Genomic DNA, 17,935 nt, shown 5'->3' with positions numbered 1-17,935 from the left:
CGGCTCATGTCAAAATCTAGTGCTTACCCCGTCCTTGTGCCTGGAAGCTAGAGGAATCCGATGCCATCAATGCACGCCTTGCTAATTCCAGACGATGTTCCGCTGTTTGTCGTCATAAAAACTGCAGGTTGGATTGGAGAAAGTGCGCGATACTTGTGTGGCTATCTCGTAACTATCTAGTATTTCCGGAGCCTTGATCTCTAGACTCAGAACGACATGCATATTGCAGAGCACATGTACATACATGTAGATAACATGTAGATACGGCTATACCTCATACAAACAGCACTAACGTATCTGCCGATTCTTCATCTCACTCCGGAAAACCCTACCGAAATGCAACCCCTTTTACGACGTCTTCACATTCATGATAGGGCCTAACCACGACTCGTACTCGTCAGCACTTGTGCCATTTGCGCCATAACGCAAAACGCGTAGCAAGGGCCGGAAGGCACCAGATGTAAGGTCAAAACCAGTGCCATTCTCGTGCGTGAGAAATGGATAGAGCAAGATGAATCCGGTGACGGTGTTGGGATACGGCCAACCAAGAAGAGATGCGACACTAATGCCGGGAGGGATATGCCCAATACCCCATTGCGCCATAATTCCGTAATTTGGAACCCCGAGGAAGCCCTCCTGCAGTGGTAGATCCACGTCTGCAACATCAAACTTGACAGACGGGTCAAAGCCATAGTATGTAGGTACGAAAGTTGTGTTGACGGGCACAATTTCGAGGCGAATGAGATTGCTTGGCTGCACAATGATAAAGTTCACAATCGGCACGTTGATATCAGGGGGGACAGAGCCATCGCTGCCAAGGATGCTATAGTTGCCAATGTTGACCACGCCAGGACTAGTCGAGTCTGACCCTACATAGGGTCTGTCATTTCCAACCCATGCCGTGGTATTGCGCGCAATATATTCTGTGTCGCTTCTACTATACGGCACCCCGAGATATGGAACCACGTAGCTGCTGCTGTCGGTGGCGATCTTGATATGGCCAGAGTAGATGGGTTCCGAGTATGGCTGCGGCTCATCGGGAGCTGTAAATTGCACTTCGATCTTTGCCGACTTTCTCGGCTGCAGGGATAGTTTCGATTTGGAGAATTTGGCGGTAGCATACCTAGCCTCATGGACGTTGGTAAACTTGAAGAACGCCTGGTCCGAGCCTGCAGTGAAGTTGTTGAAAGTACGAATGTATGATGCACCAGAGTGAGAGATAGAGTGGTTTTTGAGTTTCTTGGATGTGTTTTTGATCGTGATCGTCTGTTTTGTCGGCTTTGGTGAGTCGAGTAAACTCAGCTGAGAGGGCGAAATTTGGGAGTCGGCGGCCACGGCGGCGTACGCGTTGATCAGTCCACTGCCTTGCTGTGTGACAGAAGAGATGATGTCCATATCTAACGCTTTCATCGGTACCGCGGTTGACTGTAGAAGCGATATAATCTCTGCGACGCTGAGATCCGGCCGCTGTGATTTGACCAATGCATAGACGCCGGCAGTAAAGGGTGCAGCCATTGATGTGCCAGACAAGACGGCGTAACCACCAGCTGAGCGCGGGTATGTAGACAGAATATTGCCACCAGGAGAAGAGAGCTGGGGCTTAAGTGTCATTTCCACGGTCGGACCGATGGAAGAGAAGTAGTCGATGGCATGACCAGCCGAGTTGAGAGAATCTTGTATCGTGGATGAGTTAAAGAGTAGCGTATATTCTTTTCCGGTAGCGAGGATCTCAATATCACTGACTATCTGCTGCGACTGGTTGTATGAAAGGAAGAGAACAGTAAATTGACCTACTGTGTCTGGCTCTGGCAAAAGAACTGGTATGTCTGGATCGTCTGTAGAGTAGATGACGGTTGTCACATTGAGTGCTGATAGTTCCGGTGAGTATGCGCTGAGCGAACACAATTTTGTGAGATAGATCAATACCGCTGTATTTGCTCCATCTGTGATTGCATTCTGCGCAGCTGTCCAGACTCTGGTGTCGCAGCCTCCAGCTTGTAGGTCTGTGACAGGGAAGTCCAGACCGCTGCCGGCTTGGAAAACAGTGAGCGGCTGATCAGCAATGAAAGGAAAAACCGAATGTATTCCAATGAACCGCCGATATTATTTTGCGCTTTGTATACCGTTGGATAGACTTCATTCTCCACAGAACCTACAGCCAAAACTTCCGGAGCCAGGCCTGGCGCAGAGACTGCATAAGGCCCAAGGTCGCCGTCATTCCCAAGAGCAGCAATGATAGCCACACCACTCTCTACGATGCTTTCAGCCAGAGAAACATATGGGGATGCTTGCTCCCAATACGACAGGCTGCCAAGAGATATGGTGATAAGGTCGACACCATCTTCTGCAGCCTGTTGCATCGCCGCCATGATGACGTCGTCTCCAGAGTTCTCACTGCATCCAAACACTCGGTACATACCAATGGTCGCCTCCGGAGCAACTCCCACAAGACCAAAGCCTTGGTTTTGGGCATCAATCATCCCAATAATACCTTGGCCATGTGTTAGTCACTCTGATATAGAATGAGAGATTGGGCTTGAAATCGGTTTCTCACCGGCAACATGAGTGCCATGTCCCCCAACTGCATAGGTAACCAAAGGGTCGTCATCCGGAACCGGAGTATTGGTTCCAGTGTAGTCATCTCCAACCAAGGCGTAGCCAAAAGATATCTTATAACCTGGTCCAAAGCCACCACCAAGCGACGGATGCAGATAGTCCACTCCAGTATCAATAATACCAATCTTCACACCTTTGCCCTTGATTCCCCTTTCATGCAACTTATCCACTCCAGCCATTTTGAGCGGCCTGTTAACGTCGGAGTTACCTCTAATGTGTGGAATAGTATTATTGCTTGGTGGATTTGGCACAGCGGCCACGAATGCTTCTGGGCGCGGCACAAGTCTAACCGGCCAGACATTCTTAACACCGGTAATGTCCAATAGATCAGATCTCTGAGTTATCCCATCTGTAACCGTCAGAGATAAGCCATAGAAAAGTTCGGCATTGTTGAACTCCTTGCGGACATGATACTTCATCCTTCCACCGAGTCGCTGAGAAAAAAGAGATGCCGCTTTGGTGCTGGGAGCATGTTCAAGTTCCACAATATAGGTATTCGGAATGTAGGTCACGTTTTGAGCGCTACTGCGGCGCGACTCTACAAAACCATTTCCGTTAAGCTGGGGGTTTGACACCACTGGGTCGAGTAAACCGAAGAGAAGAACATCTGATAGTGTCGCCTTGAACCGCATTTTGAAAGGCAACAGACTGTGTTCTTTCCCCAATACTTCCTGTTGTAGTGGATAAGTGGTAGGGAGCAGAATTCTTAGGTCATAGACATATTTATGAGTGCTGAAAGCTCCATTTAAGTGTAGTGGCATAAACCGCTTATCTAGGGATTACCGTAAAATATCAGATTATAAGATGGCTTGCTACGAGAGGCGGTGGTCTTGAATAGGAAGGTAATGGGCTTTTGAACCATTACCCTGTTCAATTTAGACCTCTTTTAATGGAAATAAATACGATATGCAACATCGAGCCCCATACTTGCACTGTTGCTTTGCAGATCATTCAATATTTTGTCTTGCCCTGCCGGTTCATACATATCATCTTATCAACATCAACAACGGGGTAAATTGTTTAATTTAGTGATTAATTTCATATTTATTATAAGCGGTTCATGAAAACATGTAGGCTGCATTTAAATGCTGAAGTCGTGCGAAATCGCGTGCTTTAGATAACAGCCAAGTTCAACTTCCAATCAGCAAAATCCCGAGCAACGACACTTTATTGATTAGTTCTATAATCACCGTCGGTTTTTAACTCGGCCATGGAATCTAAACTAGGTTCACTCGCCCGCATAACTCAAGTTTAACCGGCTGTGGTAACCTTCTTGGCAGCATTTCGAAATCCATTGATCTACAGACTGTAGCACGTCCTTGTCTTCAGCGTGCTGCCCAATTCCGTTACGATGTTGACCTTTTTTGGAAGCGGGATTCAGAGTACGTTCTATACTCGTATTCCGTACTTGAAACTGTTAGAAGATTTCACTAGTTGCTGGCGCGAATACAGTAGGCGGATCTAAAAAGCGCCGAAGTCCGGCTGCGTGGCTGGAATCCCGTGAATGAGGAGGCGGAGAGATGAGTGTTCTCATTTTACTTGTTTCTCCATTTCTCTCAGTTTCTCAAACATCATAATCGCTAAGATATAGCACTTGTGCGGTGCCGCTCTGATATCTGTCACCGTCATAACTCGGGCTGCAACTCAACCCTGAAGCTATCAGAACAATTCGGGAATACGAAGAAGCAGGATACAATGTCCCATTTTGATCAAATGTATTATGAAACAGCTTTGGATCGTTGGAAAAGGTTCACTTACGTCGAGGATCTCCCAGACGAACTCGGCCCCTTCCGCAAGCTGCTGGAAGAATATAGCAAAGTGCCCCCCAACGAAACTGATGAACTCCTTGTTAGCACGGTCAGTAATATTTCACTTTTTCGTTTCCAGTCTACGGAGTTCTTGTCATTTATATCTGATACTCTGTGCACAGCGTAAAAAGCTCTGGGAGGTAGCCATGTATCCGTGCATTGGTCGATGGAGCTTTCTCAATTTGCGCAGCATGCAAGACTCTCATTTCAAGATCGCATTTGATCGACTAAAACAGCCAAACGACCCTGATACTGGGTCAAATTCTGCAGATACACTCCTTGATATTGGATGTTGTATTGGTCAAGTGCTTCGAAAGATGGTGCACGATGGAATCGAGCCGAACCGGTTGTTCGGTACGGATCTACACCCCGAGTTCATTTCCATTGGCACGGAGTTATTCAATGATGAGGGATGCGGCTTGACCTTCGTAGCTGGCGACTTGCTAGATCCCGAGGACAAGGCTTTGGATAAGTTGGATGGCAAGATCACACTCATACATGCGGCGAATTTCTTCCATTTATTTACATGGGAGCAGCAGGTGAAAATTGGGGTGCGAATAGTAGGATTTCTAAAGCCTGGAACGAACGATGCTCTGATCTTCGGTAGGCAAATTGGTACTCATAGACCAAGAGAAAGAGACGGAAAAAAGAAATCTTTCTTACACAATCAGGAAAGCTTTCAGAAGTTGTGGGATGAAGTCGGGATGAAGACAGAGACTCGATGGCGTGTGCAGGTGAGTATCAGTGAAGAAAGGAGGGTGGATATTCCCGGATTTGGGGAGGAAGACAGATACACTCGGTTTGGTATATATCAATGTACAGTATAGAGACGAAAGATTAGCTCTTTAAGAAGCATAAAGATAAGAATGTGTCTGCATTTTGCTCCACTTAGGAAATAGATGAGCCCGTGTCATTTGAGCTGTTTATTGTGATCTATCAAAGCCCACCCAAGACATTCCCATTGTGTTTGCTAGATGAATCTGAAAGACATCATAGCAATAAATGGAGTATTCAAGGGATATGACGTCCTCAACGAGCGCCTAACGCGAGTCAGCATTGATGCATCAAACATTTTGCTTCTATGAAAAGTTATTTCTTGAGTCAGACGCATGCTTGGTATTAGCTAAATTCTAGATACTAGTTACGGTATTTGTAAACGATTGATTGTCGGTAATCGATGCAATACTAAATTAAATATGCTATAGAAGTCTTATTCTCTCTGTAATTCCTTATTTGGAAGAGTGTAATGCCATTCGCGGATAGTTGCCTTGTCGCTAGTCACCTAGTGGAACCTATGGCAATTCTACAGCGGCTTGTTTAGTCTGTAATACTCCATACTTGGAGTAGATTGCTGTTAGTGTACGCCCTTCGTTCTGGGTGGCTCCGTTCAGGGCGCTCCATGACATGAAGAATTTGGAGACAGTTGATCCACTTCAGTTGCTCTCATACTGGGAAGACTTTTTAAATCGCCCGAGAGATCCTCTGAGTTGTTATACTCCCCTAGATGTTCAACCGAAGATATCGACTTCAACTCCATTGAAGACTAGCACCAACCGGAAATTTGGGATACTATTGAGCAGCCATGAAGACAGTCGGTATCATCGGTGGCAGCACCGACTTAGCGACGGTAGAATACTACAAGCTGATCAATGCGCACATTCGCGCAAAGCTTGGAGGCTTCTATACAGGCGAAATCATCATTAATTCCATGAACTTTGAGCGCAGCGCTCATTTTGTCAACAACAATCTCTGGGAAGAAGGAGGAGAGTACTTGCATGGAAAGGCGTTGAGCTTGGAGAGAGCTGGAGCCGATTTCATCATCTGTGTCTCGAACACGTGGCACCGAGTTTCTGAGGCGTTCATGAAGGATGTTAAGATTCCTCTGTATCACATCGCTGATCCAACAGCCCAAGCGATACTGGATCTAAAGCTGCACACCGTTGCCTTGCTGGGAACCAAGGTCACCATGTCCTCGGACTATCTGCCGAATGAGTTCTCAAGCCGTTTCGGGATAAATATCATTGTACCAACAGACGAAGAACAGATTTACATTGACGACGTAATCTTCAATGAACTCGCCAAATCCCAATTCACAGAGGAGTCAAGACAGGGCTACCTAAAGATTGTTGACAAGTTGGTCTCTCGAGGAGCACAGGGTGTCATCCTAGGGTGCACGGAGATTCCGCTACTCATTGAACAAAAGGATCGACCAGACGTTCCAATGTTTAATACTCTGGAGCTACATGCGCGGGGTGCTGCGGAGAAGGCGCTGTTGGACTAGCATGGGAAATCGTGGCCTGGATCTTGGGGAAAGTGACTCACTTTTAATGGCGATGCACGCCTTGAATCTTGGATATAATAAGAGATTTCGAGTCGAGAAAGGGCATGCGAATTGTTCGGATACCAAAGAGGTGGATAATGAAGGGTTGCTAGGTACGGAGTAGAATTGAGGGTTTATAGAACCATCTTTCCATGCAGGGATGAACAATGCAGGGATGAAAATTCGTATATCATAATAGAAACTTCACAAAATGCATCTCTTAAAGCCCATGTATAACTCTAATATTGAGTGATATGATGAACGGCGAAAGACTTTGTGTAAATTCTGTCTTCGTTGACTCAATGAAGCCGTAGAGAGACTGTAGCAGATTTTCGGCGTCCATCGCAGCTCGCTGCATTCACTCGCCAATGATAGCGGCGTTTCATTTTATTGGACGCTGTCTTCCGGGGATCTACAAATGGAGATATGGATTCATTGCTAATCATGCATTGAACCGCTGCCCGGCTATAATCGCCCGGTTATATAAGGGAGCCATACGCAACGAAATGACTCGGATCGATCATCGATTGTCTGATACTTCGACAAAGAACGATATATATGTTGCTATCACGAACATGACTTGTACGTGCGACATGCCAAATGGGGGACTAATGGGACTAATAAGAAACAGATAAGAAGACAACTGACGTTGATGATGAGACATCCCAACGCGCGGCGTCTCTCATTAAAAAATACCGTCCTGATATGACATTTTACCGCGATACATATCGCCAATTACATAGCATGCCTGAACTGTCAGGACAAGAAGAGGGTACAGCTCGTATTGTTGCCGATTACCTTACTTCTCTGGGCAGTTTCGAAGTTTTTACAAAGATTGGCGGTCATGGCGTTGCTGGGGTGCTCACCAATGGAGAGGGTCCTACAATCCTGTTGCGCGCTGATATGGATGCATTGCCCTTGTTGGAGAAGACTGGCCTCCCTTATGCAAGCGTGAGGACCCAGGTCGACAAGAGTGGTGTCGAGAAACCAGTTATGCACGCCTGCGGTCATGATACTCATGTTTCGTCTATGATGGCCGTAGCTAATCTACTGCTGAGCGCTCGTTCTCATTGGCAAGGAACTCTCATTTGCCTATTTCAGCCTGCAGAAGAACACCTGAATGGTGCCAAGACAATGGTAGACGATGGACTCTATGACAAAATCCCCCACCCTGATATTGTCCTGGCACAGCATGTCGACAACGCACGATGCGGGACGATCCAGCTGAGGAGTGGTCCAACCATGACGGCAAGTGTGTCTCTACAGATTCGCATCTTCGGACGCGGTGGGCATGGTTCGGCTCCTCAAGACTGTATTGATCCCATCATCATTGGGTCTTCAATTGTGGTTCAGCTACAAACAATCGTCAGCCGCCAAATTGATCCTGGGCAACTAGCGGTTGTTACATGCGGAAGCATACACGCCGGAGATGCTCCAAATATCATACCCGATTCCTTGGAAATGAAGATTAATATTCGGGCACTTACAAATGACATTATTGACCGAATACTTGCATCTGTGAGGAGAATTGTCGAGGCTGCATGTAAAGCAGGCGGATGCGATCGTGAGCCATTGATCGAGACCATTTCGTCTACTCCTGCGACTATAAACGACGAGGCTACCGTCCAAATGCTTGAGAAGAGTTTCGCATCTTATTTTGGATCGCAGCTTGAGCATATGGACGTGGTAACTGCAAGTGAAGACGTATCGATCTTGGCAACCGCGGTTGGAGCTCCCATGGTCATATGGTTCTTCGGTTCAACAGATCCAATCCAATGGGATACCGCTAAAAAGAATGGGAAACTGAATGAGATTCCTTATAATCACTCGCCACTTTTTGCTCCCACCATTCAGAGCTTGGATGCTGCTGTGGATGCGATGTCATTGGCGGCTCTCACACTTTTTAAGCCTGCCTTGGAGGTTGTATAAGAGTTGAGACTTTGCGGTGTTCGAGACAAATGGGCTGTAGTGGCTTTAATGTCTAACTAGATATAGTTTATCGTCTAAGAAATGCCCTACATATCGTTTCGCAAGCCCATAAACTCGGGGCTGAGAGCTTCATATATATGTGGCTGCAAGACAAATATTTGGTCTACACCTTTCCAAAATACAGAATCAATCCTCAAAAGTCCTAGTCTAAGAATAGGTAGTTGTTTTGATCTTATCCTTAGCGACTTGCGGGTATCTCGAACAGTCTGCATTCTCTGCTTGGCTTCCTCTGAAGAGCTTGACATTACGAGCAAATGTAGCATGAGATTGACGATGGAAGAAAAGGCCAATGGTGCCCAAGCTGGCCAAAACTGAGAAGAGGCATCGAGTTTCAGCTTGTTGACAAAAAGTAATGCATTGGACAGGCACTTTCCAGCTTCATGGCGCGCACGCTGCATATCAGCATCAGTTGAAGACTGATTCGATTGCCCATCCGTGGCATGGCACCTTAAGAGAGCACGGCAGATGTTGATATGTGTGTAGTGGTAAGCTAATAAGTTAATTACAGATGCCGGTGCGTCATCCGAGGACGATATGGTAGTAGTATTATGCCAGATGGAGAGCTCCTCTAGGATTTTCATGGAAATACCCCATGTTTGCTGAAGATTAGACGATAATTGAGATAAAGCCCGCAAAGAACTATAGAATAGCAAATTATTAGCATCAAGAAGAGCTTTTGGACACAATAAAGACATACTGGAGTTCAGAGAGCACCCTGCGTAGAGTAGATACGAGCTGGGCATGCTGGATGAAGTCTCTCCAATCCGCCTCGTCAATGCAAGCTCCGTATCCATCCTTAGCAGACATAGAGGTGACCAGCCAGTTTTCTTCACTTAAAAGGGGAGGTCTTCCTAAACTGGAAGCCATCCACGTATCAATCTTGAAGATTATGAAAGAGATCCTTCGTCGCTGCGTCGCCTGCCAGCGGGGAATAGACCACTCAACAGGGTCCATGTGCAATCCAAGTGTATGAGCCGCTGAGATAAGGGTGCCTAATAATTTGCACCTGAAAGATGAATCAGAGATGAGATGATGAGGAGTAGGCCGCGCCAGGAGTAATATGAAAGCTTGAACAACAGGAAGAGTCGGGCCATATATCTCAAACTCCAAAGCCTTGAGAGAGATCTGCAATAAAGTCGAAGTTGGCAATGGATCATAAGCTAAGTCTAACGTTAATACATCATCAAATTGCATAAATGGTAGTGCAATAGCGTAAATGGCTGCTAGTAGATATGTGGGTGATGATTTGGGCGAAGGACGCGATTGAGTTGAAAAGATGGGATACTGTGGAGCTATGAAGCGTTCGTAGAGACGAATCAACCGCTCCCCAATATCTACAGGAACAAGTAATTCTAATTCTTCTCTGGATTTATTTGCTTCAATTTTTGTTGCTAAACCAGCTTCCTCACGGCTCTGTGAATACAGAGACTGTGAAGTAAGCATAAAATGAGCAGGTAGGCGACCGAGGTGAACAGATTGCAAGGTGAGCTTTTTGAAGGGCAAGCGACCAGAAACATCTCTGAGATAGTGCCCAAACAAACAGGGCTCGAATTCTCCCGTGGTACCAACAAATTGAGGAGTGCTGTCGGTGTCGTCGTTATCGAGTAAGACTTCGGGGGCCACGCCTTCATGTGGCCGAGTTTCCTCCTGTGGCCCCAAGTCACCCAGAAAATCATGTGCGAGACCTGGTTGAAAGTTGACGAAATTGGCATCGATTTGCTCCCAAGATAAAAGACCAATTTCGGAGGGAATGTCATACGACAACTGGCCAGAAGATGAGTTCAATGCCGAATCAATTGATGGACTTCCTGACGAAGCATTGTCAAGTAAGAGCTGTTCAGGCAGCGAAATAGGTGAAACGGCTTGATCTCTTGAGGGTGACCTGAGAGATTCTGATATTGTAACATTTTGAGGAAGAGATTTTGCATTGGTCGAGAGTCTGTGCATGGACGTGGTTTCAACAAATGTACACAGGCGAGAGTGTAAGAGGCACATGCGGCATGGAGGGCCGCCCTCTATTCGACAGGCAGATTTTCGAGCACGGCAAAAATCACAGGGACGTTGCCGTTTACTCATGTACCGTCGGCTGCCAGTCGACATATGGGAATTGATCTCCGGCATCGTGGAAGTAGCAGCTTTGTGGTTTGAAGATGAAGCAAATGGTTTTACAACAGTCGCCTGGCTGAAAGAAACAATAATGAGATATGATTAATAATCACGCTTAATAGTTACCGATGTGGGTAGAGAAATTGGTAATCTTGCCTGGCCAGCCGCAATGCCGCCAATCAGGGTCGACGCCGTTTGTTCTGAGTGTTGTCAAGCCTTTTCAGGTAGATGCTTACGAGCACTACTGTGTACGCGTGGACTCATATATAATTGCAATGGCGGGGTAAAATTTGAGAAAATCAGCAACACATCAGGGTCGAGCGAGAGGATGTCTGACAATCCATGGGAAACAGACGAGACCAAGAGCGGTCTCGTCTCTATTGGCAGCCACCGCTTGCAGTTGAGCGTTGCTGGGCCGCCTAGAAAGCCAAATGAACCGGCGGTTGTCATCATGGCTGGTCTGACAAGCAGTGTGCTTGAATGGCCAGCTACCATACGTCTCTTGAGCAAATTTGTGCGCACATTCTCTTATGAGCGATCGGGATTTGGTGCTAGCGACAACGCTCCAGCAGAAGTACAGCCTACATCTACTAGAATGGCACTTGATTTGGATCTTCTTCTCAAAGCCGCCGACATCAAGCCGCCATACATCATAATCGCACATTCGTATGCAGGGATCACGTCGCGCGAGTTCATTCATCTACACAAAGACAGTTTGGATGACATCGCTGGCGTTGTTTTTGTTGATGCGAATACCGAGGAGACACCGCCAACTCGGCCTGATGAAACCATCGATGCGGTGCTTGGTGAGCTGGAGGGGCCGGAGGGACTGCGTATCCGATCTGAGAGTTGCCACAAGTTGTCTAATGCTGAATGGCAGGCTTTATTGGAGGAAGAGGCTAGTGCAAGACACGAGCAAACTGCAAACGCTGAAATAAGCTTCTACCTGGCCAGCGCTCCAGTTTTGAAAGAGAAGGGACATCTTGAACTAGGAAAAGCGCCGTTATTGGGAGATCGCCCTGTGAGCGTTCTTCAAGCCAATTACGCTCAGGACTTACAAAAGATGTATGACGCTGGTGTGTCCGCTGGGAATGGCACGGAGACGCAAAGAGCTTACATGCGTAAACTTATTTCGGAGACTAACGAAGCCGAGGCAAAGATGCAAAAGGAAATGCTGAGATTGTCTACACGGTCTGTTTTCACTTTCGTTCCAGACAGCGGCCACAGCATCCACTTCGAGAGACCAGATGTTATTGCAGACCAAGTTCGATGGGTGTTGGATCAGCTGAAAATCAAGAATTAAATCACGATCAATGAATTAAAAGTTCTCAGCCCATCTTTTTTGATATCTTTTATTTGCGCCAGTTTCTATGGCCTCGTGTTCGCTTCTAAATAGCGCTGAATATGCTATGGATGTAGGCCTATCATACATTCTCTTTGTGATTCACTTTGGCTTGTTTCTTGAGATCATCCAAACCTCCCACTTCCTTTGCTCGTGCTACTTTCTCTTCGAACGTGCCCACTGCTTTCGCACTGCGCCATGCCGGAATGTCGCTTTCAAACATTGTATCAATCTCTTCGAGCGACTTCTTCACCGTTTCCGGGTACATGAAGTAGATATGGAAGACCATAGCGAAGCAAAAGGTTCCAAAGATCATGTAAGCCTTCCACTGAAAATTTGTAAAAGCTGGGGGAACAAAGAAGGCCAAAGAAAGATTAAAACTACTTGAAGCGTTAGTAGATGGCAATTGAAGACATTCTACGGTTATCCTTGGCATTCGCCTTGTTTACTTACGCCCAATTTCCTGCAGCTGCTAGGCCAACACCCTTGGCGCGATATTTCAAGGGAAAGACTTCTCCGCAGTAAATCCACGCCCCAGGTGCCCACGTAACTCCTAAATTAAGTATTAGTATATATAAAGACACTGTGTTTATGATCAACAACAGATTGGCTCACCATCTAATGCAATGTTAGCTACAGTTTAGTCAAGGAATAGACGAGAATGGAAACTTACAAACTCCAACAAAAATGTAACATAAAGCGATAACTGCCTTGGCGGGCGGGCCGCTGATCTGCCATTTCAGGATATCGTTACCTATAATATTGCTCAGCAGGTGGTTTAACGAATGCAAAACGGCTCACAGCTTGGTGCTTACCATCAACACTGTCCACATGATGTCCGTAAACAGCCATGATGGCACCAACAACAAAGTGGATGGCACCGCAAATCAGGGCGCCAACAATGAATAGCCACCGGCGGCCCATGCGATCGATTACAAAAAGGACTCCTCCGGTAGTGACAAGAAAAATGACATATTGGATAATGGAAGATGTCAGAGCAGCATTTCCCGACTGGTTTTCTTGTTAATAATGGTGTCCTGAAATGCAATGATATGGGGTAGTCTCACCATGCCGGCCATGTTAAAGATGTAGACAAGGTAATACAGCATAACATTACCACCAAGAAGCTGTTGCCAGACTTGGGCGCTGACACCGATAACTGTTCGCTTCCACATTTTGGGGGCAAACAAACCTAAGTAGCCGATTTCTTTTGACTCTGCCGCAATTCTTGCTGCTTCTCTAACTTCCTCTAGCTCAGCTAGCACCTCAATGTTATCTCGATCTCCTTTGGCGTGCAGGTTGGCGAGGACATCGTGGCATTCCTCCCAGCGATCTTTGGAGGCAAGCCAGCGTGGAGATTCTGGGAAAAAGAAAAGAGAAGTGAACAAGACAGCTCCAGGAACAGCCTGGAGGCCCCACGCAATTCGGAACGCTGCTGGTCGGTGGATAGAAACAGAGCAGCCATATGAAATAAGGTACATAATCAGAATCCCTAATCGCTTTTATTAATTCATCTGTATATAGGTAGCCATTTGGAAGATTATTCTTACCCCAATCTATGGACCATTGTTGAATACCAACAATTCGGCCACGAGAACGAGAGGGCGCCAGTTCCGCGAGATAGACGATACACTGAGAGCTTGTTATACCAATGGCAAGCCCACTAACAATGCGACCCACAACGAGATGGGCGATATTCTGAGCAGAGCACTGCAGAGCAGCGCCGATAATCCAGTCCACAGACGCAATTTGGATAGCCAACCGGCGGCCAATACGGTCAGCGAGCCACCCAGATAGAAGAGAGCCAATAAAGGAGCCAGCAGACATGGAAGCTGTGATACCACCTTGCTCAGATGAGTTTGGGTGGTTAAAATATTCGAGATATTGTTCTGAACCAATCCACGCACTCATGGAGCTGATCTCGAAGCCGAAGATCATGCCGCCAATGGTGCCAAACGCGGCGAGAACTTCGACATATTATATCAGTGCCAGCTCTATTCATCGGAGCTCCCATTCAGGCTCGCGAGCCCTGCGATGTATGAGACTTACCATATATATTCCAAATGCGGTACATCTTGGAAAGTTTTCCACGCAACCCTGTCTTTTCCTGACTTAGAGTCTTCGAGACTATTTCCCCAACATCAATGCCCTAAGCGGAAGACTGAGATATCTGTGGCCTTATAATAGTCTTTATACACTCCAAGGCATTCATTGGGTCAGGGATTGTCGGGAGTGTTGGTGGAGATGGTCTAAGTGGCGCTGACATAGAAGCGCACGTATTGGCATCGAGAATCAGTTTATGGGTATATGTACAAAGTTGTGTCTGGAATCACACCTAAGAGCATTGAATTCTGTGTAACAATGGCAGATCTGGAAGTTCCATGACATTCTTGTCCCCACATCCGGCAGGAAGAAGGACGGTGAAGGTGTGCCTTGCTTGCCTAAGACAAGCCAAGATCGGCACGCAAGGTAGCTAGGCTGGGGATAGCGAAACGTCTCCAGCACGGTATGTCATTATTATGGACTGTTTTCTGTCTCAAAGTCAAAAAGCAAAGGGGAAAGCTCTTCATTAAATACTGTCAATCAAGCTTCCCTCCTACATCTACAGGTACCCCACCTTTTAGGTAACTAACTACTAAAAACTCCCACCTATTTAACTAGCTATTAAATAAAACGATTATAATTTTTTTATTTATAATCTTATCTAAGGACTTTAGAGAAATAGAAATATTTATAAAACCTTTAAATAACTAAAATAAAATAAACCTTATTACCCTTGGATTTATAATAGTTTTTTAACTTTAAAAGAAAGTAACCCCCTTAGGCTTAAAAATAGGAAAAGCTATAATTCTCTTTTTTACTTTTTAAAAAAAAAATACTTTAAAAAAACCCTTAGTATAAATAAAATACTTTTACTTAGCTTTAATAAAGTAAAATTAAGTATAATAGTAGTAATATTTATAATATAAATAGCTTCAAAAAGCTTTATTACTTTTATTTTTAATAATATAAAAAAAGCTATTAACTTAAGTAGAAAAAAGAAACCTTTTATTAAAAATAAAATTATAAATTAAATTAATAAAATTAATATATAATAATAAGCTAAATAAAATATAATATTAAATATTATTATTATTATTAACCTTTACTTAATATAATATATATTTTAACTTTCTTTAGTAATAGTAAAATAAATTTAGTTATACTTAAATATTATATTTAAAAATTTTATTACTTTTTATATTAACTCTAAAGAAAAGCTTAAAAACCTTAAAAAATTAAGTAGTAAAAAAAAAGCTACTTAATTAACTAAAATAATATTAGTTAATATATTTTATAATAAAGGAAATAAATTAAATATTATTAAAAACTTTACTAAATTAAAAATACTTATAATTATTAAAAAAGTAAGTTAAAAAAGCCTTAGGGTTACGTAAATATAAGTTATAATATATAAGGATATTTATAATAAAAAAATATAAAAAAAACTTATAGTTTTAAAAAACCTAGTTTTTAATAATAAAGGGCTAGCCTATGTTATTAATAAACTAAGTAATAAAATTAATAAATTTTAAAAAAAGCTTAATAATTATATTTTTATTTAAATTTTACTAAACTATATATAGAAAAAGTTATTAATTATTAGGGCTAGATAAAAACTAATTAAAATTTTAAAGTTTATAAATAAAAATATTATTTACTTTTAAAAAGTTTAATTAAGCTTTACCCTTAGGGGTAGGAATTAAAATATATAAAATAAAATTATTATACTTTAAATATTAGTAAAAAGTAATAATTTAAAAATTAAAAAAGTATATACTTAAAAAGTCTTCTTTATATATAATATATTAAAAACTTATATAAATATAAGTAAAACTTACTTTATTAATATATTAATTTTAAAAAAGGTATATACTAAGGCTAAGGCTAAAAACCTATTAATAGTCTATTATAAAACCCCCTTTAGGAAGTTTTTTAATATATATAATTATTTTATCTTCTTTAAAGAAAATATTAAACTTAACTTTAAATTATTTAATAACTTTCTTTTAGTAGAAATCTAAGTCTAGCCTCTTTAAGTTACCTAATATTTATAATACTTTAAATTCTATAACCTATAGAATTATATTAAAATTAAAAAGTATTATAAATATAATAAATTATTTTTTAAATATAATAATACTATAGTTAATTACTTATCTTTACCTTAGTATATTAACTATAATAGCCTTTATATAGTAAACTTCTTAAAGTACTTTACTAAATTAATTATTAAAAATAAAAAAAAGTATAAATAACTAAAGCTTAACTTTAGGCTATTTAAAAGCTAGGTTAGTAGAAGTATAATAAAATTAACCTACTTAAACTTAAACTTACCTTTACCCTAGCCTTTAATATTAAAAAAATAATTAACTTAAAAACTTAAATAAACCTTGGCCTATATTTTCTAATATCTAGCTTAATATTACCTTTTCCCCCTTAGGCTTTAGTTAAAAAAGTTATAATTAAAGTTAACTTAAATATAAAAAACCTTTATAAAAAAACTTTTTTTACTAAGTTAATAGTTTATATAGCTAGCTTAAATAATAAAAAAAAAATTATAAAAGTAAAAAAAAATAAAATATATTTAATATTCCTTTTAGAATTAATAAACCTTTTAATATAAGCCTATAAATAATAAGCTTTATTATAATTATTAAAAAAACATTAACTTTAAAAAATTTTAAGCTAATATTAGGAAAAATAGTTTATATTAAAATATTATTTTATTATTAATATAAGAAAATAGCTATAATATTATATTAATTTAAAAACCCTATACTTAATAAAATAAAGTATTAAATAAAAAGTAAATTAAAAATTATTTTAAATATTAAATATATAATCCCTTAAATAGCTAAAGGAATATTAAACGCTTAGTTTTTATATTTATTAAAAAAATTTTAAACTTCTTTAATAAATAACTTTTTCCCTTAAGCTTAAAAAATAAATATATATATTAAATAAAAGTATATAAATATATTATTATTATTTACTAAAGGACTTTAGTAAATTTAATTATAAAAACTTTTACTAAATAAGGCCCTCCCCTTTTTTACTTAATTATTATCAATAACTTTAATATTTTATATTAACTTTAAAACTTAGGCAGAAGTATAAACCTAGTAGGTAATAAAATTATAAAATAAATAAAAAAGTATAATTTTCTTTTAGCTTTAATAAATATACTTATTTAATACTTAAGAAATATATTAACTTAGTTTTTATAAATTATTTTATATTAACCAAAATTAAATATTCCTTTAATATAAAATTAAATTATTATATAATAATTATAAATTTACTTAAGTTTTTAAAAATAACCCTAAAGGTAAAAAAAAAAAAAATTTTAATAAAATACTAAGAAGACTTTAGTTAATTTATATTTTTTTTTACTTAAACCTTTTTTATAATTAATTTAATTATTATAAGACTTTGAAGCTATAGGGTAGCTAGTCTTATCACTGGTCTAGTAACAAAGGGTAACAAGGATCAAATTGATCAAATTTGCTTGTTGAATATGTTCATTGAATTGAATTACTAGTACAGGAAAACTCAGGAAAAACCTCTCTTATCTATATTCCAAAAACCAGTACCAATAGTTAGAATTGAGATGCATGAAGACTACCATTAGATAGCTAGGAAACAGGGCTATCTAACGGTATAACTTATGTATCTTGATTCCTTTTGATGGTTGCAGAATCGTTGAGTGTT

General features: G+C 41.3%; 7 protein-coding genes across 7 annotated transcripts; 4 read left to right on the top strand and 3 right to left on the bottom strand.

Annotated features, from left to right (window-relative positions):
• Window positions 1-144: 144 nt before the first annotated feature.
• On the bottom strand, window positions 145-3,248 carry M431DRAFT_520571 (hypothetical protein; the record flags this gene model as incomplete). The annotated part of the gene is made up of 4 exons (XM_024920436.1): window positions 145-2,026; window positions 2,077-2,491; window positions 2,555-3,141; window positions 3,190-3,248. 4 exons carry the CDS (start codon window positions 3,246-3,248, stop codon window positions 349-351), a joined length of 2,739 nt encoding a protein of 912 aa, XP_024773275.1. The 3' UTR covers window positions 145-348.
• Window positions 3,249-4,329: 1,081 nt separating this feature from the next.
• On the top strand, window positions 4,330-5,251 carry M431DRAFT_87765 (hypothetical protein; the record flags this gene model as incomplete). The annotated part of the gene is made up of 2 exons (XM_024923831.1): window positions 4,330-4,473; window positions 4,547-5,251. The coding sequence occupies 2 exons, from the start codon at window positions 4,330-4,332 to the stop codon at window positions 5,249-5,251; spliced, it is 849 nt and encodes a 282-aa protein (XP_024773274.1).
• A 637-nt stretch (window positions 5,252-5,888) lies between these two features.
• M431DRAFT_441326 (hypothetical protein) lies at window positions 5,889-6,957 on the top strand. Its single transcript, XM_024915203.1, has one exon. It carries the CDS (start codon window positions 6,007-6,009, stop codon window positions 6,703-6,705), a length of 699 nt encoding a protein of 232 aa, XP_024773273.1. The 5' UTR covers window positions 5,889-6,006; the 3' UTR covers window positions 6,706-6,957.
• Window positions 6,958-7,319: 362 nt separating this feature from the next.
• M431DRAFT_482470 (hypothetical protein) lies at window positions 7,320-8,673 on the top strand (the record flags this gene model as incomplete). The annotated part of the gene is made up of 2 exons (XM_024916044.1): window positions 7,320-7,326; window positions 7,376-8,673. 2 exons carry the CDS (start codon window positions 7,320-7,322, stop codon window positions 8,671-8,673), a joined length of 1,305 nt encoding a protein of 434 aa, XP_024773272.1.
• Window positions 8,674-9,396: 723 nt separating this feature from the next.
• M431DRAFT_86846 (hypothetical protein) lies at window positions 9,397-10,680 on the bottom strand (the record flags this gene model as incomplete). The annotated part of the gene is made up of 1 exon (XM_024923724.1): window positions 9,397-10,680. One exon carries the CDS (start codon window positions 10,678-10,680, stop codon window positions 9,397-9,399), a length of 1,284 nt encoding a protein of 427 aa, XP_024773271.1.
• Window positions 10,681-11,117: 437 nt separating this feature from the next.
• Window positions 11,118-12,400, top strand: M431DRAFT_508706 (hypothetical protein). Its single transcript, XM_024919153.1, has one exon. It carries the CDS (start codon window positions 11,168-11,170, stop codon window positions 12,140-12,142), a length of 975 nt encoding a protein of 324 aa, XP_024773270.1. The 5' UTR covers window positions 11,118-11,167; the 3' UTR covers window positions 12,143-12,400.
• Window positions 12,264-14,255, bottom strand: M431DRAFT_482467 (hypothetical protein; the record flags this gene model as incomplete). The annotated part of the gene is made up of 8 exons (XM_024916043.1): window positions 12,264-12,561; window positions 12,635-12,734; window positions 12,797-12,799; window positions 12,855-12,935; window positions 12,997-13,192; window positions 13,249-13,673; window positions 13,732-14,148; window positions 14,231-14,255. The coding sequence occupies 8 exons, from the start codon at window positions 14,253-14,255 to the stop codon at window positions 12,264-12,266; spliced, it is 1,545 nt and encodes a 514-aa protein (XP_024773269.1).
• Window positions 14,256-17,935: the final 3,680 nt, after the last annotated feature.

This window comes from Trichoderma harzianum, assembly GCF_003025095.1.
Source record: "Trichoderma harzianum CBS 226.95 unplaced genomic scaffold M431scaffold_7, whole genome shotgun sequence".
NCBI lineage: Eukaryota > Fungi > Ascomycota > Sordariomycetes > Hypocreales > Hypocreaceae > Trichoderma > Trichoderma harzianum.
Note: the sequence above shows the minus strand (reverse complement) of the source record. Positions and strands in the feature narration are given on the sequence as shown.